At 55.2% G+C, this 21,351-nt stretch overlaps 1 protein-coding gene across 1 annotated transcript in view; it reads left to right on the top strand.

The window, feature by feature from the left end:
* The window catches only part of LOC142004301 (glycerol-3-phosphate acyltransferase 2, mitochondrial-like), a 55,619-nt gene that overhangs the window by 27,638 nt on the left and 6,630 nt on the right, over positions 1-21,351 (top strand). Inside the window, exons 2-13 of the mRNA XM_074981855.1 lie at positions 1,115-1,243; positions 2,012-2,125; positions 2,364-2,437; positions 5,195-5,305; positions 9,249-9,389; positions 13,023-13,122; positions 14,830-14,966; positions 15,190-15,289; positions 16,126-16,335; positions 17,250-17,360; positions 18,254-18,339; positions 19,087-19,205. Coding sequence (XP_074837956.1) covers positions 1,175-1,243; positions 2,012-2,125; positions 2,364-2,437; positions 5,195-5,305; positions 9,249-9,389; positions 13,023-13,122; positions 14,830-14,966; positions 15,190-15,289; positions 16,126-16,335; positions 17,250-17,360; positions 18,254-18,339; positions 19,087-19,205 — 1,372 coding nt within the window. The 5' untranslated portion in view covers positions 1,115-1,174. The remainder of the gene's footprint in view (positions 1-1,114; positions 1,244-2,011; positions 2,126-2,363; positions 2,438-5,194; positions 5,306-9,248; positions 9,390-13,022; positions 13,123-14,829; positions 14,967-15,189; positions 15,290-16,125; positions 16,336-17,249; positions 17,361-18,253; positions 18,340-19,086; positions 19,206-21,351) is intronic.

Genomic DNA, 21,351 nt, shown 5'->3' with positions numbered 1-21,351 from the left:
CCCAGAAACTTCAGATGCTGCTTCACCTGGCTCCCAGCAGCCTGCCACTTGCCGGGGCCAGGAAACTGACGAGCTTAGCACCTGGCTCCCTGCTGAACCTGGCTCCTGGCTCCCACCAGCCAGGCGCAGCAGTACTGGTCAATTTCCCAGTTCCCCCGAGCTGCGGGGCCCCAGGAACCAGGCAGCAGGGTGAGCGCTGCCAGCGGTGGGGGTGCAGCAGGGCCCAGGGGGAGGGCACAGAAAGCGGGGCTGGGGGAACTGTGGGATAGGTTCCCACAATGCACTGCTGCAACAGACGATGTTTGGCCACTCTAGTGTGGCAGTGCGAACTCGACTTTGTTGGAAGTGAGGATACTGAAAATCGAATTATAAAACCCAGAGGTCCCCCCACCCCATCAGCCTGGGGCCAGGGCTGGAGCCCCTGCCTGTCAGAGCCTCGCTGTAGCCCCAAGAGTGTGAGGCTGGAGCCCCATGACAGTCCAGGGAGCCTGGAGCCTCGGGGGAGTGGGAGGCAGACGCTGTTGGGGGCAGAAGCCTTGGACGCCCCTGGTCCAGCACATTCTCTTGTTCGGGACCTATCAGGGCCCAACTGTGCTGGACCAGGGAGGTTCAATCCCTTGTGTGCATGTGGCTCCTGCTGCGTGGCTCCTGCTACATGGCTCAGGCAGAGAAATGCGGAGCGCTTTGTGTGTGAGGAGCTACCACCCCGCAGGGCGCCACGGAACAGGCCCCCGTGTACAAAGTAAATAAACCGTTCCTCGGCGAGGTGAGCTCGTGACTGAACGACGTTCCCAGAGGGGACAGTTAGTGGCACTCAGCCCGTCCATAGCAGTGAGCGGGTTGAATCTGTTAGTCTATAAGGTGCCACAGGACTTCTTCTTGTTGTTTTTCACTGGTATAGTGGTATTTCTCTTGCCCCTACTCCCATGGGGCTGGGCCGTGCTGTCCCCACTGCTGTACAAATGAGTGTGAGGCGGAGATCGCTTGAGGTCCACCAGCAGAGCTGGCCTTCCAGGGAAGCAGCCACAGCGCTGAGTGGCACTTCCTTTCTATGGCACGTCGGGTGGTGAGGTCTCTCCGGATGCCTCCATCCCTCTCGTCTGTGTCTTTGCAGGCCCCTGCAGACGCTGCTGACCCCCAGAGGCCAGCCTGTGCTTTGAGATCCGGGCGAGCCATGGCTCTCACCCAGTGGGGCTCGGCCACCCGCATCCTGCTGGCGGAGGAGAAGGGCCAGCAGAGGAAGGTAGGTGATCCCTTGGAGAGAGGCCACTCTCCCTGCAGGAGTGGGGAGGAGTTGTGACCTGTGGGGAGGGGATAAAGTACAATCGGTGACCGCAACCAGTGTGTCCATATGGGGCAGGCCTCCTCCCTGCCTATCAACCAGAGGGCAAGAGGGGAGAAGTTGCTACAGTGAGGGGGACCTTCTGAGACCAGAGGGGTCCTGCCCAGTGGTCCCTATAAGCTGAGCGCTTGGGCGGTCACCCAGGAGAGATTCAGGTGCTGCCCATCTGGTTAGCAGAGCACCCACAGCCGGCAGCGTGTCTATTGCTGGCGCAACATGTGCACATGCCTTGGTGCACAGAACAAAACTTATTCCACCCATAGATTGGAAAAATTAGCAGAACCCTGGTCCTGCTGGGGGATGAATTTCCCCAGCTCAGGCCATTTCCACCCACAGTCCCCAGAAGGGATAGACGAGTTTTCCCACTGCACCCTGCGGTAGGGAAACTAGATTTCCCCGACAGCTGCTGGCTACCTACTCAGAAGTCTTTGGGGCTCTGGGCAACACCTGCGTGATGAGCCAGATGGCCGCTCTGCAGTGGGGTTGCTACCTCCACGCTGCGCAACCGAGAGGTTGTAAGGTGACTCCCCCAGGACCACGCTGCTCAGTTAGGCTGCAGTAAGGCCCTAGCCAAAGTGGTTTAGGAACCTGTCTACTGGCAAGGCGCTGGGCTGTGAGCTTTTCCTTCACGTGCTGGGATAAAAAGACTTCATTTCCTCTCTTCCTCAGATGAAGGCCTGGCCCTCGGGCTTTGGGGTGAAGCTGGAGATCGTCACCCCCTTTCTGGGCAAGTACCGACCGTTCGTGGGGCGCTGCTGTCAGACCTGCACCCCAAAGAGCTGGGTAAGGAGAGGAGACTGGAAGAGGGCGAGGAGGCATGTTGGCAGGGGTCAGAGGGTTCTGCTTTCATAGGGGCTTAACCTTAGAGTTGGTCCCTCCTGGGAAGGAGTTTACCCTCGCCCGTGCTGGCAAGGATGGAGCGTTCCCGGCTCATTCCTGGGAGAGAAGGGAATGGCCGTGCGCAAAGAGCCCTGGTCCTCAGCGTGTTTCCACTAACAGCTGTGCCTCTGTTTGCTTTCAGCAATCCTCCTTCCACAAGCACCTTCCCTCCCTGGGCTTTCACAGTGTTATCCAGGTGACGGAGGAAAACACCAGGTGATGACAGGAGGGGGTTGTGGGGGAGAGGGCGGGAACGGGGCGGTATCCAGGTTGTGCGTAGCAGAGCGGGGGACATACAGTTCGCATGTTATTTCCATGCGTCGCTGAGGCTAGAAACGGGCTGAGCCCAGCCAGGACTCCTGCATTCTATCCCCAGCTTTTCACAGACTCACCATGGAAGCTGGGACAAGTTGATTCTCCCTCAGAGTGGAAACAAGAATAATATTAATTTCCCTACCTCTCTGGCAGTTTGGGACATGAGCCTTGCTTGTTAGTCTGCCTAATAATTAAGAGCTTTAAGGATTGTTTGTAAACCCTTTGAAAGCTGCAGTGCCAGACAGGCAAAATGGTGTTAACAGCGGAGCGGAGAGAACTGATTCATTCAGCCTACACACAGGTTAACACAGCAGCTGCAGCAAAAGGGGAATGGAGATTCAGTCATAGAATCCTAGGGCTGGAAGAGACCCCAGGAGGTCATCAAGTCCAGTCCCTGTCAAAAGCAGGACTAAGCCCAACTAAATCACCCCAGCCAGGGTTTTGTCAAGCCGGGACTTGAAAACCAGTGCAGGAACTTCCTGGATGGTCTCTGTTCCTAGAAGGAAGCTTTGAAACCTGGGATTCCATGGTCAAGAGAGGTCCCTAAAGATCCTTTTCGTATGAGAACCCCATTTCCTTATGCCAGTCACTTCTCTATGTGCGCAGTTCACTTTTCCAGGCTCTTCTTCTCAGCTCTCAAGCACTTTACTAAGCCCTTTTAGCCCCATTTTACAGATTTGGAAATTGAGACCCAGAAGCCACAGTGTCCCTAAGTGGCCGGGGGGGGGGCGGGTCCCTCATTTTTTGGGGCCCCCAGCTGCAGGCTCGTGCAAAGGGGCTGGGTTTTCAGAGGGTGGGTGCTTGGTGCTGTGTGAAAATCTGGCCCTGACATGAGGCGTCTGCAGTCACAAGTCGCTTGAGAAAATACTGGTTACAGCTGAAGCCAGCAGGCTAGTGGAAGAGCAAGGAGGAGAACCCAGATCTGCCAGTTCCCATCTGGTAAGATATTAGCCCACCTGCCGTTTGGCTGGAGCGGTGGTTCTCAAAGCGTGGGCTGTGGACCACTAGCAGTCCATGACCATCTTGCAGGTGGTCCACAACCTCATGGCTTGCCCCACTCACCCTGCAGCGGGGAGCCTGTGCTGGCGCTCCAGCCTTGCAGGCTTTCCCCGACCTCCTGCAAGGTTGGAACACCAGTGCCGGCTTTCCACCACGGGGTCCTGAGCCTCACAGGCCAGATCCAGCTTGCTGGGGTGTGGGGAGTAGCTCTGTGTACCCCTCCCCGCAGCTGGGGTAACAGCAGTGCAGGAAACCTCTGGCGGGAGGTTTTCTCTGCTGCTCATGGTTGGAATCAGGGACAGCGGGGGTCAGTGCCTGGGAGCACGGTGAGAGTGGAGCCAGGTAAGTGGCCCTCATCCTCCTCTTGCCTAGACCCTGCACCCCCATCCTCTCACATGCCCCCTCCCACCAAGGCATCCCACCCCCAGCCTGCTCCTGCACCCAACCTCCCAGCCTGACCCCCCACCCGCCAGACTGCTTCTCTACCCACCTTCTGCCCAGATCCCTCTTCTGCACCCTACCTCCTGCCCAGTCCCAGCCTGCTCCTGCGTCCAACCTCCCAGCCTGACCCCCACCCGCCAGACTGCTTCTCTACCTACCTCCTGCCTAGATACCCCTTCTGCACCCTACCTCCCACCCAGCCCCCCAACCCAGCCCCTTATGTCAGAGCTGCGTATTTACATTTTTAGGCTCTAATCACTTCATATGAATAATTTCAGATCTATTTTCGCTACCTGGTAGATCGACCTGTTCAGGGTCGATCTTTCCAGGTTTGATTTTGCACAGCTAGTGGGGATGAGCTAAATCGAACCCCCAGGGGTTACGCTCAACCCCTTGTTACTGCTCATTCTCACAAGGAGTAAGGAAGGTCGGTGGGAGTTTCTCCCGTCAACCTCCCTCTCTGAGGACGGCCAGGTACGTCAATTGTAGAGAAGTCGATTCCAGCTACACAATTGCCATAGCTGGAATTGTGTGTCTGCAATCGACTTCAAGGTCTCGTGTGGACCCAGCCTTCGTGTTTAAGGTGTTAGAGACAAACAGAGGCATTTTGTCATCATGGGGGTTTGGCTGGTGGTCTGGGGAAGGGTTTGCGTTGAGCGGGGTGAGTCGAGGGGCCAAAGAGCTTGAGAACTTCTGGGCTGGAGGTCTGGCAAGTACCAATGCATCAAGGATTAAATACTAAGCTTAGACTCATTCCGTCACACACTGACCGACATCCGTCATGCCCGGAAGTGAGACTGTTGAAAAGGAGGGATAGGGTTGTTAAAAAGGTGAAATACGTGTCAAGGAACTGATCCTACGCCACTGGTGTCAAAAGAGAGGCTCCCTGGGGGGAATTGACTGAGCCCCATGGAGGGCAGTGTTTCCTTGTAGATAGAGCTGTGGCTTTGGACGTGGGAAACCTGGCTTCTATGCCCAGCTCTGCCACTGGCCAGCTAGGTGATTTTGGTCACATGCTCTTTGTGTGCCTCAGTTTCCCCATGGGGATAATACTACTGACCTCCTTTGTAAAGGGCTTTGAGACCTACATATGGAAAGTGCTATGCAGAAGTGCTCGTATGTATTATAGTACCTGGGATGGATATACCTGGATGATGAAACATCTGTAATGTATCACATGTTGATGGGTTCCGTACTTACCTAGCTGAGTGTCTTTAGGTACAGGGGCTGGCTGGTAAGAAGACTCTGTTACTTCCTTGCCATCCTCGATTGGAAAGTTCATTCCAACACCCCCAAAGACCTCCAGGAGAGAATCTTCCACAACAAAAGGTATTGTTCCTGATGTGAGAGCAACCTGCGGGTATTTCCCCTGTGGGCTGTTAGAAAAGATTTTTCTCAGCTGTATCTGATGGTATTCCAACCTTTTGTTTACATCCTGGCTCTGGGTTTGCGGTGTTCTGACTGCAGCAGGGGCTGGTTGGTTTAGGTCAGGAGTCAGCAACCAAAAAGAGCAAGAACAGCCATTTTTTCAAATTCAGTAAAATAATCAATAATTCAGAAGTTGCAGTGCAAGCGAATAGGAGACAGTCCGTATGGAATCACAGGGCTGGAAGGGACCTCAGGAGGTCATCTAGTCCAGCTCCCTGCTTCAAGCAGGATCAACCCCCACTAAGTCATCCCAGCCAGGACCTTGTCCAGCCGGGACTTAAAAACCTCCTTAAGAAATAGCATCAAACCGTACTTTTTGTAACTCGTATTTTAAGAACAGCGCAGCCTCGCATCCATCCCAGAGTGTTTTGCACACATTAAAGGGGGAGTTACCCAACCTTTCGAGGTCACACACCGTTTGCTGTTTTAGATCTGAGTTGTTCATTGTTGGGCTTTTAGATGTTCACCAAAATATCAAAAACACTCAGGAGGTTTTTGTTGGGTTTTTTTTTTTTTTTTCACTCTACAATTATGGCATTGGGAGCCACAAAGAAGTCTTAAAGAGCTGCATGTGGCTTTGTTTCTGCAGGTTGCAGACCCCTGGTTTAGGGTTTTGGATAGGATGACATAGGATCTGACAATGGGAGAACTGGAGCCAAACCTCAGTGGTGTGCCTGGCCCAGCATCCTGGTCTGACCCACAAACGTTTGTCCTTGTCAAACTAAGGCAGAACTGAGTGCAGGGTGCAACCTCATGGGGCTATGAACCTCATGCAGGGAGGGCATCTGACTCCGGGGTTCTGTTCCCTACCCAGCAACTTACTCTGTGCTGTTAATGGGGCTGATTTAAAAATGTTCATGCGAAGTGGAGACACAGGGGAGTCATGGGAGATGTAGTCCAATGAGGGAGCCAAGGCTTCAGAAGGGAATAAGAGTGAGGCACCTAAATTACAACCCCCAGGCCCTACGGTAGCGTTTCCCAACCTTAGTGTTACTGATGTTGATTTTTACGTCTAAAACTCAACCTTTTTTGTGTGTGATAAGAAGAAAAGAAATCATTTTCCAACCACCTCCGTTAACGACGGGCCTGATAGAAACACTAGTGAGCTGGCTTCCCACTGTGTCCACACTAGCCTTTCCTAGGAACTCCCCAGTCCTGTCTTGACTACTAGCCGGAGGGCTGGTACCTATACGGCTCCTGCGTAGAGCATCTCTGCCCAGTTCAGAGTGGTGGCTCTGTGCCCTACTGCCTTTGCCGTGCTTAGGCCTGGCAGAATTTGTGCTTTTATTTTTCGACTTCGAGGGATCATATAATGCTTATTTTTCAGGTGGTGGTTTTTTTTCCAAGTGAAGTTTGCACAGTGAGTGAAGTTTGCACAGTGGCTAAAAATTATAGGTTTAAGCTCTTTTTTGTATATGTATTTCACTTTTCCCAGTTGCAAGAGTGAGAACGCTAGTCGGAGGAAGATCCTTTAGGCACCTGAGCTGGATGATGCAGGTTCTAGTTCTGGCTCTCTGATTGAATTGGGCAAGTGACTTGTCTTTGCCTCAGTTTTCCCCCTCAGAAATGGGGGTACCGTAACTTTAACTGATCAGTTAGTGCTGCAATGAGCTCACTGTAAGCAAGTTACTGCAGTAGAGGGGTACGAGCAAGGATCAAGAGGGACATTGTCCACCATGGCTTGCTTTGCAGTCTTGGGAACTTGGGGTTAATCTACATGGGGACCAGCATTCCCCGTAAGCTGAGCACTTGGGCAGCCACCCAGGAGAGATTCAGGTGCTCTCCAGCTGATGAACAGAGTGCTCACAGCCGGCAGCTTGTGTTTTTATGGTGGTAAATATCTGCACATAGCTTGGTGCATGAAACAAAATTTATTCTTCCCTTAGATGGGAAAAATTAGAGGGAACGCTGATGGTGAAACGTAGTGGCATCGTTGTACCCCATAGATCTATCCTGGGACGGCTGCCATGTGAACCCCTTTTTCAGAATACCCATGGCCTGGTTTCGGATCAGTTTATATCACTATGGGCACTTAAGGTTTTTTAGTTGAGAGCCATCCACTAACCAGAAATAAGCCGCTGTTTATTTTGAACAAGAGTGTCCGATCACAGGGAGTTACGCTGGTGTAACTCTACCAAGAAACCTGATGAAGCCAGGAGGGACTCATCTCATCTGACCTGCTCTTTTAACACAGGCAGGAGGACTTGCCTGGATTCATTCCTATTTCGGTGACACTGTTCCTTTTAGAAAAAATGTATTCCTTTGAAAATTGCCAGGAGCAAGAGAATCCACCACCACACTTGATTAAGTTGTTCGAGTCCCTAGTGAGCCTCACTGTTAAACATGTATGCTGTCTTTCTAGACCAAACGTGTAGCTTCACCTCCTGACCCATGGTACTTGTTATCTTTTGTCTGTTTGGTTGAAGAGTCCTTTATCAAAGTAATGCCAGGGAATTTTTCCTGTACAGACAAGCCCTTGCCCTGTGCCTCTTTTCCCACAAGTGCAAGGGAGAATTAATGGGCCACAGCCTCTGCAGGTGTAATGTGGAGCCGTGCTGCTTTACACCCACTGAATTTCTGGCCCAGTGTTCGTAGCTTGTTTTGTGAGCCTCTGATGACAGGCACTGCAGAAAGAAAGATTGTGATATCGTTCAGGAATGTTTTCATAACGGGCCCTTTTCCCCTCCTGCTTTCATCTGCCTGTCCGGGACACCTCCCTGGCATTTCCCCCGCACGCTTACCCTGGTAAGTTCTTAGCTGTGAGTTTGCCTGTGATATCAGGCAGAGGGCTTAGATAAATAAAGCAATGTGCAGAAGTTGAGCCAGTGGGAGTGGGGCTTTGGAAAGGCACTGTCCTGATGATTTAATTTTCAGCCCCGAGCTCAGACAGTTGTCTTGAAGACCACCAGGGCACGGGATAAATGGAGTTTATTGTGTTGTCTAGAATAGAATTGGTCAGCGTGCTAGGAGCTGTACAAACACAGCAGAGGGGCAGTCCCTGCCCCAGGTTGCTGACAATTTAAGGCAAGAGACAACTGGGTGGAGCCTGCCAGGGGCGTAAGAGGAAACAGACATTAGGGTCGGTGTGGTGGGGCCATGGCGGGATTGTCGTCGTGTTTCTCTGTACTAAGCACCATGGACAACTCCACCCGCCCTTTGGCCAGCAGTGAACGGCAACAGCCCTGAGCACGTAGGCCAGGCCAGTAGGGAGCCTGGTGTGGGCTGGAACTTTAGAGGATGCTGGGAGAGGCCAAATAAAACTGCCAGCAGCTGGGATTTGGCCAGGCCCATGGGGTTGGCAGCCTGGCTCTGGGAGAAAGCAGGACCAAGTATCTCCCCTAACTGTATCTTCACAGGGCCTCAGATTTCTCCCCTGACAAAACATTGCTCCCTTAAATCCGCCCCTACCTGCACTAGAACCTGGATCTTGTCTGTGCCCTTTGCTCTGCCCTCTCGAGAAGAGCCCCTGGCTTGCTGAGTTTTCCTGGGCTACTCCTGTACCAGGAGAGGTCCAGTGTCCAGCACAACGTGTCCCTTGTCTCGGCTGGGGTCTCTCCTTCCCTTGCCGCCTCCAAAGGCTGCTAATGAGGGGCTGCAGCTGCAGCTGGGAGGCACGAGGCTCTCCGAGCAGCAGATCCATTCCCATCGTGTTGCTCGGGCAACCGCACACCCAGGTGTGGCTCCCTGTCCCCTGGACTGGCACAGCGGGGAAGAATGAGTCTCCTCTATGGCCTGAGCTGCGAGCCAGCTGCTGTTGAGCACAAACTGTAGAGGGTCCTGCACTAAGCTCCAGGGATCCCAGATCTGAGCCTTGTTTTTCATCTCCTCCTCCCTTTTTTCCCAGGGTGCAGGCTGTGCTGTCTCTGCAGGCCTCCCAGGCCAGAGGGGATGGTTCCCTTCTCAACAGGTCCCTGGCACAGTGGCGGAGCAAAGTGCAGAGCGTCCTGGGTCAGATTCAGTCTCCTCTCTCCCTTCTCATACTGAGGTATGTTCCTCTCTCTGCAGGCAAGTGCTGCAGGGGGCTCTGGCACCCATCCTGCTCTGTAGACGGTGCTGGTCTTAGGCACAGCCCAAAAAGGCTGGTAAGAGCCACCAGAATCCTTCGGCAACATGTGTGATTCCAGCCTGGAGGGCTGCCAGTTCTGTGAGTAGCTGTTAGGCAGCTTCTGTGGAATGGATCTGACTTCGCTTTGATGTGGATAACAGGCTTTTATTTTCAGGCCTGGCAGGCAGCGTGGCCTAGTCGATAGGGCACTGGACTGACAGCGGACCTGGGTTCTAATCCCGGCTCTGCCACGTGCTTGCTGTGTGTAACCTTGGGCAAGCTCGTGCCTCAGTTTACCCACCTTCAAGACCAAAAGAGTGACACGGCGGGGAGGTGATTAGAGCAACGAGTCTGGCACCTTTCCGCAGCGCAAAATTAACGCTCTCGGCAGAAAGCAAAGAGAGCGTGTGAGCGCGTTGTGCGTCCGCCCTGTGGCTTGCTCTCCGAGGTGCCGTGCAGAGACGCAGCGGGTGCCCGAGTGCTGGTGGGGCTGGCGCATCAGGAGCTACTGTCTGGGTCTGTATTGTTAGTTTCCTGCCAACTGGGGGATGTTTTACTTGTTTCAAACATTGAGGTCGGTTGGCCAAGTAGGATCTTGCTGAGGTTCCCCAGCGAAGAGGGTTTGGGACTGAGTGGTGCTTCAGTGATTTGCTCTGATCAAAACCCAATGCACCACCATGCAGGGCCCTCTGGTGGGGAGAGCTGGGCCTGCCTGTGAAGACTGAGCGGTATCCATGGAGGGAGAGGAGCCGAGGCCTGGCAGCTATTGATGGGGACCACTCATCTGGCACTGAACTGAACATCCCTCTGCTCCAGAGGCGTGTCCCATGCGCAGGCCTGGGAGGGCAGGGAGCGTGGTTTTGTCAGGAGGCACCGTTTTTAGAGCGTATTAATCCTGCCCCTCCAGCATGACCTCAGGTGCATGTGGAGTCATGCCGATAGGACCAGAGCCAGGCAGTTCCCAGTGGTACCGGCAGGGCTGGTGTTCCGGGACATGTCAGAGACCACCTTAGCTGCAGGGTGGGACGAAGGGGTACCAGCAGTGGAGGAGGGGAGCCCTGGGGCTCGGGGCTCACCAGATGGTAGGTTGGGATTGAGGGGTACCAGTGGAGCTGGGGCGGAGGGTGGGACGTGACAAAAGGATCGAGGGTCGCAGGTGGGATTAAGGGATACCAGCAGAGCTGTGCATGAAGCAGCCCTGGGGCTGGAACAGAGTGGGGTGTGGTTTGGAACGGAGAGATGGTCTCAGAATCGCCACCGGGCTGTATGTCGGGATGGAGTGGCATTGGCTGACTCGGGGGAAGGGATGTATAGTGCCTCCATGCGTTATCCTGGTCCGGAACCAGCTTTAACGCCGGCCCCTTTTCACACACGCTAACAATTACCGCTGGAAGTCAACATCAAAGCCTGCGCCTAAAACAAAAGGTGAGCTTTTTATTTTTTTTTCTGTCTTTCTGTTCTTTGGTTGTTCAGAAATTGGCAGATAAAGTTTCCATTGAGGCCTAATTGCTTCTCTGATTGAGCTGTAATAAAAGAACCTTTCCGAACAGTCTCAGTATTTGAAGTGGGGAAATTGCCCAAGGGATAAAAGCATTTAGAGGCTTCTGGTAAACATCACGCCGGCGCTTGGGGGTGTGAATGGGGGAGATGGCTTCTGGGCTGGCACGCTGGGGTGATTGTATTTGTATTGTGTTTTTTGCCTAATCACGCAAAGGCGTGAATATTTTTTGCAAACAGAGCTCCTGTTTATTCATTTACTTTGTGGGAGCTTTAAAGACGTGGGTTGAACATTGAAATGTGGTGGTGATGCTTAGTGCACATGGTGCTTTTCATTTACTGATCTCGGATCACTTCACACAGCTGGGTCAGTGCTGCTGTACAGGTGGGGAAACTGAGGCGCGGGGAGGGCGGGGACCTGGCTTGCCCAAACTCACCCAACAAGCCAGGGGGTGAGTGAGGAATTGGATCCAGGTGGTGTGAGATTCCGTTTCAGTGCTCTATCCACTAGGCAGCTGCACAGCTTGGAATGAAATCTCGCTTGGGTGGGTTTGTCACGCTCCTAAGTTACATAATGGAGCCCTGACTTAAATTCTCTCATGCAGGCCAGGCCCGTGACTCAACTGGTCCACATCTGAGTCCCTGATCAGTCCCTGAGTCACTTGGGCAAGTCATTTAACCTCTGCTTGCCTCCACTCCCCATCTGGAAAATGGAGAGATTAATGCTGTGAGCTCTGCAAACCCAGAGAAAAGACCTCCCCACCCTCCAGGGAGTGGGGGGATGACAAACCAACCAAAAACTATGTTAAAAACAGTAGACTCCTAGGGCTGGAAGAGACCTCAGGTCAAGTCCAGCCCCGCTGCTCAAAGCAGGATCAACCCCAACGAACTGAGATTTAAAAACCTCCAGGGATGGAGATTCCACCACCTCTCTCAGTAACACATTCCAGTGCTTCACCACCCTCCTGGGGAAAGAGCTTTTCCTAATACCAACCGAGATCACTCGCTCTGTCACTTCAGACCATTGCTCCTTGTTCTGCCATCTGACACCACTGAGAACAGCCCCTCTCTATCCTCTTTGGACCCCACCCCCTGTGGTTGCAATTGAAGGCTGCTGTCAAATCCCCCCTCACTTTCCTATGGATTACATAAACCTAAATCCCTCATCTTATCCTCATAAGTCAAAAATGTGGGGAGGGACACTCGCTCTGTGGCTTTAGAGCCTCTAGGCTATGCTGGGATCCTATCTTCTTTCTTTTCTCCTACTTCAAGATCTAGAAACAGTCTCACAATTAATCCAAAAAGCTGAAATTCTCCATGAGTCCGGAAGCTGGGGCTTTAAGGGTTTGCAGCGAAGCACAAGAGCTCTCGAAGCTCAAGGACCGCCTCGGCCCAAATGCAAACGGGGGAGAAACTGACCCTGAGGAAACGTAGACTGGAAACGAGAGGAAGGTTTCTGAACCACCCGAGGACAAAGGTTGTGGAGCCGTGAGGGGGGAAAAAAACATCCTGAAATAATTTTAAAATGCACCTCAACAGGTTGATAAATGGGATGACCTGACAGGTGGCTTGTGATATTGTGGGATCGTTCCGAGTGATCTCAGAAGCGCCTTCACTCCTAGACTCCTAATATGTCAACGATCACAGTATTTGGGGTAAAATCAGCGTTCTCTGTAAGCTGAGCCACTTGGGCAGCTGCCCAGGAGAGATTTGGGAGCCGCCCAGCTGATAAGCGGTGCCCACAGCATGTGTTTCTATGGATGGTGCACATAGGAAAACTTATCCCACCCTTGGATGGAAAATATCAGAGGGTAAAATTATGAGAGCGGGTCACTCCACGCTATGGTTTTGTGTCTGCAGTCAGCTCTGCCTCACGGTGTGAATGTGCAGTGCCCGGCGCAAGGGGGTTGTCGTTGATCACTGTTGCGTAGTGACTGGGTGTGTGTGTGTGTGGATTTCAGTGGGGTGTGTTCGGACCCCAGGGTGCTGGGTAGGACGGTGTTAAAAGGAGGACGAGTTTCCCAGAAGACCTTCCCTGTGCTGTGTTCCCTCTCATTTCCTTTTCCTCTCTCCCAGGCTCTGCAGCTGGGCTCTGCTCAGGCTCCTGAACCGCATGTTCCTCAACGTGCTGCTCCACAGAGGGCAGCTGGAGATGGTGCGCAGAGCAGCCCAGATGGTAAGGAGCTGATGGGGGGTGGAACTGAGACGGCTCTGTCAACAGCCCATTCCTTGTGTTACCTGCCTAAGCCTCAGCACCTTAGTCTCTGAGCACCCATAACGCCTTTATCCTCATGCACCCCCGGGGGCAGGGCAGGGCTGATATCCCTTGTACCGGGGTGGAAACTGAGGCACGGTGGCTAAAAGACTTGCCCAGGGTCGCAGCAGAGCCACTGGCAGAGAAGGGACTGGAGTCTGGGTCTTCCCCTTCCTCTTTGGTCAGGTTACCCAGCAGCACTGAGCTCCCTGGCACCTTACACCACTCCCGTCCCTTCAGCACTGATACTTGTTGTCACCCTCTAGCTTAGGACTCCTGGGTTCTGTCCCCAGCTCTGCCTGAATCCTCCTGCAGCCTGGAGGCCAGTCGCTCAGGGCTCAATTTTCAGCCTGGCCTAACGGCCTCATGCTGGAAGGGCATAACCAGTGGGGTTCTGCAGGGGTCTGTTTTGGGACTGGTTCTATCCAATATCCTCATCGGCAATTTAGCTGTCGGCCTAGAGACTAAGTGCGCAGGTGAGACCAAGCTGGGAGGGTTTGCAGCTGCTTTGGAGGATCGGGTCAGAGTTCCAAATGAGCTGGACAAACTGGAGAAATGGTCTGAGGTAAACAGGATGAAATTCAGTCAGGACAAATGCCAAGTGCTCCACTTAAGAAGGAATAAGCAGCTTCATACCTACAGAATGGGAAGTGACTGTCTAGCAAGGAGCACTGCAGAAACGGATGGGGGGTTCATATTGGACCTCAAGCTAAATAGGAGTCAACAGTGTGATGCCGTTGTCACAAAAAGCAAACATGATCCTGGGCTGCATTAACAGGAGTGTGGTGAGCAAGACACAGGAAGTCATTGCTCTGCTCTGCGCTGCTTAGGCCTCAGCTGGAGTGTTGGTGCCAGTTCCGGGCACCACATTTCAAGAAAGATGTGGAGAAATTGGAGAAGATCCAGAGAACAGCAGCAAGAATGATGAAAGGCCTAGAGAACATGAGCCATGAGGGGAGCCTGAAAGAAATGGGCTTGTTTAGCTTCGACTGCAAAGAGAAGGCTGAGAAGGGAGGTGATAGCAGTTTTCAGGTATCTAAAAGAGGGTTTCAAGGAGGAGGAAGAAAAATTGTTCCTTGACCTCTGAGGATCGGACAAGGAGCAATGGAATTAAACTGCAGCAAGGGAGGTTTAGATTAGACATTAGAAAAAACTTCCTAACCGTGAGGATGGTCAAACACTGGAATAAATTACCTGGGGAGGCTGTGGAATCTCCATCCCTTGAGATGTTTAAGAGCAGCTTAGACAGACAGCTGTCAGGGATGGTCTAGAGGGTGCTTGGTCCTGCCATCAGGGCAGGGGACTGGCCCTGAAGGTCTCTCAAAGTTCCTTCCGCTTCTAGTGTCCTGTGATTGCTCCCTTGGACTGCAGGCCCGTCTGCACTGTAGGGTGGACGAGGGCTCTGGTGCAGGCTTTTCCCCTGGGCCCCTCCTGTTCGTGCACACGCTTTTCCACCTCTGCGGGATCCCCGGCCTGTTTCCCAGAACTGGGAGAAGACAGATTCTTCCCTGCTGCTCCATGAACAGGGCCCCAGCCAGCCAGGGGCTGGGAACACGCCTCGTGTGAGCATGCAGCTGGGGTGTCTGGTGGCCTGGAGGCGTGCGCTCAACCCTTTCTCCTTCCTTCCAGCCCGACGTCCCGCTGGTTTTCCTCTCAACTCACAAGTCCCGGCTGGATGGGCTGCTGCTCCCCTTCCTCCTGTTCTCGCAGGGCCTGGGGCTGCCTCGAGTGACCTGGGAATACAAGGACTATGCCCCAGGCCTCCGGTAAGGCTTGGAGCTGGGCTTTCACGCTCCGCTCCTCTCCTTTTCTCCCCGGTACTGCACTCTTCCAACCTCTCGGTCCTGGGCTTGCTTCCTCCGAACCCGTCTCCCTCTGGGAACGGGGCCCTTGTGCCCAGGGACCCAGGTGCTTCCTGGGGCAGCCTGGGCAGGGTTGGGGACAGGGGTGATGACCTGTTTATGGTGGCCGTGCCTGTTTTGCCTCCAGGGGCCTGCTGAGCCGGGTGGGAGGGGTTTTCCTGCCTCCCGGAGTGGAGCACGCGCCGGACAGCGAATGGGGTGCACTCTGCAGAGCCGTCTTCACTTCGGTAGGTTGTGGGGGGCGGGGGGGAGTTGTGCAGCCAACAGGGACCCTGGAACCCTGCTGTGGCCCTGCATGGGAGGGGGGACGTAGTGAGAGCCTTAGCCAGTTGCTGCAGGCTCCTAAAGCACTTGAGGATTTCTTAGCAGACTTGGAGACTTAGACACTCAGCTCCCAGTCCTGTCAGGCAGAGCGGGGTGTAGGGTGGAGCCCCAGTAGGCTATGAGCTGCTGGGACCCACTGAGGTGAAGGGCTGCTCATACACCCCACTCAAGACTTGTGTGTCATAGGGCAGGGCCACACCCACTCTCGCTAACCTTGGGGTGCATCTTCCCACTGGCTCCCCACAAGCTTGCCCTCAGGCACCTGCATGGAGCGTGGCCCGTGAGTCGCCCTTTGGGCATTGCGTAGCTGGGGGGTCAGGCCCGGATCTTGCTTCAGGATCGTGGCCAGCCAGATTTGGGTCCTGATTCTGGCCAAGAGCTGTTGCGGGGAGGGGGCTGCCCAAGAGGTAGCACCTGGTGGAACCCCCACTTCTGTGGGGTAGGAAGCAGGTGTGGCAGGAGAGCGGGATTCAGTCTCTGGCCAGGTCCTGGGGTGAGAGCCCTGCCAGGCTGTGGGACCGTCCCCCAGGGAAAGAGGCCTGTGGGATGAGGAGGGGGGACTGAACAAGGCCACAGATGGGCAGTGACGCTGAGCGTGATGGGGTGTCCCTGGGCTTTTCCTGTGCTGGCGATGGGAGGTCCTAGGGAGGAACCGTCACTTCTCTGCCGCCGGGCGAGGGAAGGACACTCCCTGCTACGCGGAGCCTCCAACCTCACAGGGTTCCTCTCCCACCCCCAGTACGTCGAGGAACTGCTGAAGAGCCGGCAGCCGCTGCTGATCTTCCTGGAGGAGATTTCCCCCGGCAGGTCCCGGCTCTCCACCGCAGGCGGGGAGTGGCTGGCGCTGGTGCTGGGTGCTGTCCATGCCGGAGTTGTCCCCGATGTGATGCTGGTGCCCGTGGGCATGGCCTATGATGTGGCCCCAGAGGCGCCCCACGAGGGGCTTTTGGTAAGAGCCACCAGTGGTGAATGGGAGCAGTGACTCGAGCAGGGCTCCTCGGGTTGTATTCCCTGCTCAGGGAGGGAAGTGGGCAGTAGTGGTTAGAGTGGGAATTGGGGGAGAGGGTGGAACTGGGAGCCGGGACTCCTGGGTTCCCTCCCAAGGCGGAGGAGGGGGACCTAGTGCTTAGCACTGGAGGGCTGGGAGCTGGGACTCCTGGGTCATGTTTTCAGCACTGCCATGGACATAGCCAGTCCTAGTTGAGACTGACCCGCTTCCCCTTCACTTGGCAGTGTGCGCTGTACTTTGCAGGGGAGCCTCCTGGGAAACCCTCCTCCAGATCAGGGCACCCCACTTGTAGCCATACCAAACACACCATTCTGGGCACGCGTCCTTGCTCTAGTCTATCTCCTGCCCCAGGTACCACCCCTGGGCTTCTGCGTCTCTGCGCTGTTCCCAGGAACCCAGCCCCTGGACATCCCACCACTCTAGGGACATGCACCAGCCATGTTCTTGCTGAATTTTCTTTTTCCCCTTGCCTCCCTGACCAGCAGCTGGCTCTGGGGAGCAGAGGTGTGGGAGAGGTATGTGCCCCAAACCTTTGGAAGCCAGGGGCTTTGGTTCTACAGAGCCCCCGCAGAATTTCCACAGGAGCCAGGGTGTAGGCGTAGGGCAGCTCCCCTCCCGCAGAGCCAAGGCTTTCGCTCAAACGCCCTGCAGGAGCACAGTCTGCCCTGTCAGCTGAAGGTCCCGGTGAAGCAGCGTGCAGAAAGCTGGCGTCATGCTGTGAAGGTCTGTCCCACAGGCCCTGCCATGGAGCAAGCCTGGACCTCTGCAGAGCAAGCGCAGCCTTCGACCGAGAGGTAGCCAATAAACTCTCCGCCATCCCCCAGTTAACAGCCCCTGCTCGTCTGCTCTCCTAGGGCCCTGCTCAGCCATTTGGCCTCTGCTCCTGTCTCCTGGCTCTTCGCCGAGCCCTGGCCCGGGAGTTCGGCTGCGTCCGGGTGGACTTTGCACAGCCCTTCTCCTTACAGGTATTTTGCAGCTTCCTGGGTGAGCGGCTCTCTAATTTTCTCCATCTGGGGCAGAATAAATGTTGTGCACTGAGGCATGTGTGGATGTGCACCACCCGGAGAAACACAGGGTGCTGCCTGTGGGTGGCTAATCAGCTGGGCAGCACCTGACTGTCTCCTGGGCAGCTGCCCAAGTGCTCAGCCTACAGGGCACGTTATAGGGTGTGTGGCCCATAGCCCAGGCCTGGAGACTTGCAATCCCCAGCTGGGTTTTGGGGAATCTGGTGGTGCTCAACTCTCGTGTATCATGGTAGGATCTGGGGACTCAGGTATGGCTCCCCTGCAGGGGGAGCGAGCGGGAGGCGGCAGACTTACACTAGCCCAGACGTCTTACACTGCACTTGCACGGCCCGACCCCTGCAAAGCTCCAGTGGCATTTTAGCCACACTAGCTGGAGTTGTGGGACTCTATCTGCCCGGGCGGGGAGGTGGCCAGCTGCTGCGTCACTGCACCCTGCGTGACTTTGGGTGACTGGCCAGTTGTGCGTTGGGCAATCTGGTTGTCTTGTGTTTGGAGATTGGGGGATCCAGGCAGCTGCAGGCCTGCAGGATTCATTGCCTCGCTGGCGTGGCTCGGAATTGGCTGGTTGGCCTGTAGCGCAGTTAAAACCTATGGCTGGTGTGTGCCAGCTGACAGCCTGGCGGGGCTGTTTTAACTGCAGTGTAGACATCTCCTATACTCCGACCGGTTGATGGGTCATGCAGGATAGGGAGGGTGGTGCAGAATAGTGAGCTTAGCAGGGGGGCTCACTTTTGATCAGCCTGCTAAGGCCTGGGAACCTTTGGTTTCATCTTGGCCACTGGCTGTCTAACCAGGCTGCTAGCAATTGACCGGGTTGTGTTCTCTTTTTCCAGGAGTACAGGGCAAACAGCCTCTTCAGGCAAAGCTGCTCGCAGAAGTCCCTGGAGGAGCTGCTTCTGCCCGTCGTCCTTGGCAAAAGGTAGGCACGACCCAGCTCCCGAGAGGGGCGGAGGGCACGGAAGGCTGGGGCTGGTTGTCCGAGAAGACCGCAGGAGAGGGGCTGCGGAAAGGCACTCTGAGCGTGCCGGGTGTGTTACAAAGCCAAGCTAGATTTGCAGCCCGAGTAGCCAGACTGCCCCAGCTGCTGTTAGCAAAGCCCTGCTGGGACCCAGTGCTCTGAGCTAGGCCTGGGAGTCCGCTTCCTTGCTGAGTGGTGCCTCTGTGCTCTCCCTGGGGTGACGGACCTTTGGTGTCAGTTTCAGCAGGAGTTTAGCCTGGGCCTGGATGCCCCCAAAGCAAGGGATGTGTGATAGAACAGAGAGATGCCCACTGCTGTGTTGCTTGCTCTGACTGCTGTTCTGTGCCCTCCGTGACATGAGTTTGTTGGGTCTCAGGCCAGGCGGGGCAGAACCCACCCTCCCTTCAGCAGAGGGGCCCCAAACTGGGGCATTGAGAGACTAAGCTGCATGCACTGGGGCCAAGCCAGTCTCTCCGAGAGCTGGCTGCTGTCGGGCTGGGCTCTGGGCTGGACGGGCCTTGGTCCAGCCTGGCCATTGTGTTCCCAGCTCAGTTTGAGACAGGGGAAGCGTGCTCTGCTACTGCCTGTGCAGAGTGGAAAAATGGAACCTCCCAGGCTTGCTGCCCCGCTGTGGGCCTCTCTCCTGCGTCAGCCAGCACCTCTTTGCATTACCAGCAGCCCACTCCCTCTCTCGTCCTGTTTCCGCAGCCCCGACCTGCTGGACTGGGAGAAATCTGAGGAGTGGTACCCGGAACTCAGAGCCTCCACGGAGCTGAAGGCAGATGAGCGAGTGCTGGTGGGCAGACTGGGCCTGCACTCCCTGAGCGGTAGGTGCTAACCCTGCTGGGCACAGATAGGGCCTCCCAGGTCCCCTTTCGCCCAGTTACTGCCTCTTTCCACCACACTGCTGAGCCAACTAACAGAACATGTCCCCCGTGAGCTGGGAGCCAATGGCAGCCACTTCCGAGAGCCTCACCAACGTTCCCTTTTATAACCATCCGTGTGCAGAATAACTTTTATTATGTGCGCCGAAGCAGGTGTGGATGTGAACCACCTATAGAAACACATGCTGCCAGCCAAGCTGTGGGCGCTCTGCTAATCAGCTGGGCAGCATTTAAACCTCTCCTGGTTAGCTGCCCAAGCGCTTGGCAGATAAGCCCAGCCACGGGCTGTCACGCCGCAGGGGCTCATCCTCAGTGGCAGGGTGTCTGCGTACCCAGCCCCATGCCCACTGGGTGAGGGTGGGAGCAGCCACACTCCCCAGCTGGGTCTCACCGGTGACCAGCCCCTGGGCTCGCATTACCTTGCCCCACCTGCCCTGGGTGGAACTGAGGCTCTCGATGGAGACCCAGGTACCTGGGAGCTGCTTTGCCAGAGAGGAGCTGGTTTGGTGTGGCCGGGAGCTCAGGGCTGAGAGTGTGCAGCGGAACCTGCCCGGCAGGACAGGTGGGATTTGTAAGAGTCGCGTGGGGCCAGACTGCCTCCCACAGCTTGTTTAGACTACACAGATTGACGCAGTCGGGGGGGTCAATCTTTTGGAGTTGGATTTGCGTGTCTGGTAGATGGATCTGTCTGGGGTTAGCCATTGACCCCGGACTCCTCGCTATCGTTTCTGCCGTCGGCCTCCCTCAGTGAGGACAGCCAGGTAAGTCGATTTCTGATACGTCGATTTGCGTATCTGAAATTGACTTATTCCCCGAGTGTAGACTTGGCCTCAGTTACTCTGTGATTAATCCAGAATGACTCTGGATTTACATCAGCTGGAGGTCAAAATCTGGCCTCTGGGCCAGCTGGTAACACTACTGGGGTTCTCAGCTCTTGCCCTTCTCCATCGTTCTGCCATTGCGAGTCCATGGGTTGCTGCTCCAGCCATTACCTGAGGAAGGAGGGGCAGTCACAGGTTGGCGTCTGTAGAACGATACAGATTTGGATCCCAGCTGGCAGGAGGAGATGCCGGCTGGAGTTCCCCCTGCGGCTCGTAGTAGCTCATCCTTGTGGCACCAGGAGATCTGGGTGCCTCCAGGTAAAGTGGAGCAGATTCCACCCCCTGCCGGATCTGGGGGAGAGAGTAGGGCTCAGGGAAGGCGTGAATTAACTTTTCCGACTCGGCCTGTGAGAGGAGATAGGTCGCCACGCCCCTGCAGACTTTACAGCCTGAGAATCGGCTTGCAAGGGATTTGTCCCAGGCTGGTGAGTGGCAGAGCCAGGACTTGAATTCGCATCTCCCCCTGGCTAATCCAGAGCCGTCTCTGCAAGACTGTCCTACTTGTCACCCGCCAAGAATTAACTTGGCTCCCGAACTTCCGCTAGCGAGAGCAGAAGCCAAGAAGTTCCTGCGAGGGATGCTGGGGAAAACAATAGGCTTGTTAAATTGCCATCACGGTCGCCTGGTTACATAAAGACTGTGCCTCACATGTTGCGCTTGTTTCAGTTTATCGTTCTCTCCCGGGCGGCTGTGACTTCCCAATTATCTGTCATTGGTAGCACAATGCACTGGCTGCGTGACTGCTTGCTGCAAAGGGCTGCATGGGAGAGCCCCGACAGCCACGGGCAAGGGACACCGCCCATTGCAAAGCAGAGACACGCCTCAATCGATTGTGTCCTCTGTGTGGAGACCTGGCCGCAGCAAATCTGTGCCCTGTGCTGTGGGGTGAGCGCTGGCTCCATGGTAAATTTCCAGTGACATCCTGGTTATTTTCTGCCCTCCCCATCTCCAAACAGCTGTTCTCTCGCTGTATCGCCTGCGCCCCACAGATCCCTGGGCTCCCGGATCCCTGGGGGAGGGTCTCTGGCCTGTGGGGTGCAGGCGACCTGATTTCCTGGTGGAGCTCCTTGGCTGTAAGCCCCAGCATGGCTTTGCTCTGCCACAATGCAGCATGGGTGTCCAGCCCCACTCAGGATCAGGCCCATCCCAGCCACAGACGTTCCCTGTGGCTCCAAAAGTGTATTACAGTCCTGCAAGGTGACAAGCGC

The sequence above is a fragment of the Carettochelys insculpta genome, chromosome 31 (assembly GCF_033958435.1).
Source record: "Carettochelys insculpta isolate YL-2023 chromosome 31, ASM3395843v1, whole genome shotgun sequence".
NCBI classification, from domain to species: Eukaryota; Metazoa; Chordata; order Testudines; family Carettochelyidae; genus Carettochelys; species Carettochelys insculpta.
Note: the sequence above shows the minus strand (reverse complement) of the source record. Positions and strands in the feature narration are given on the sequence as shown.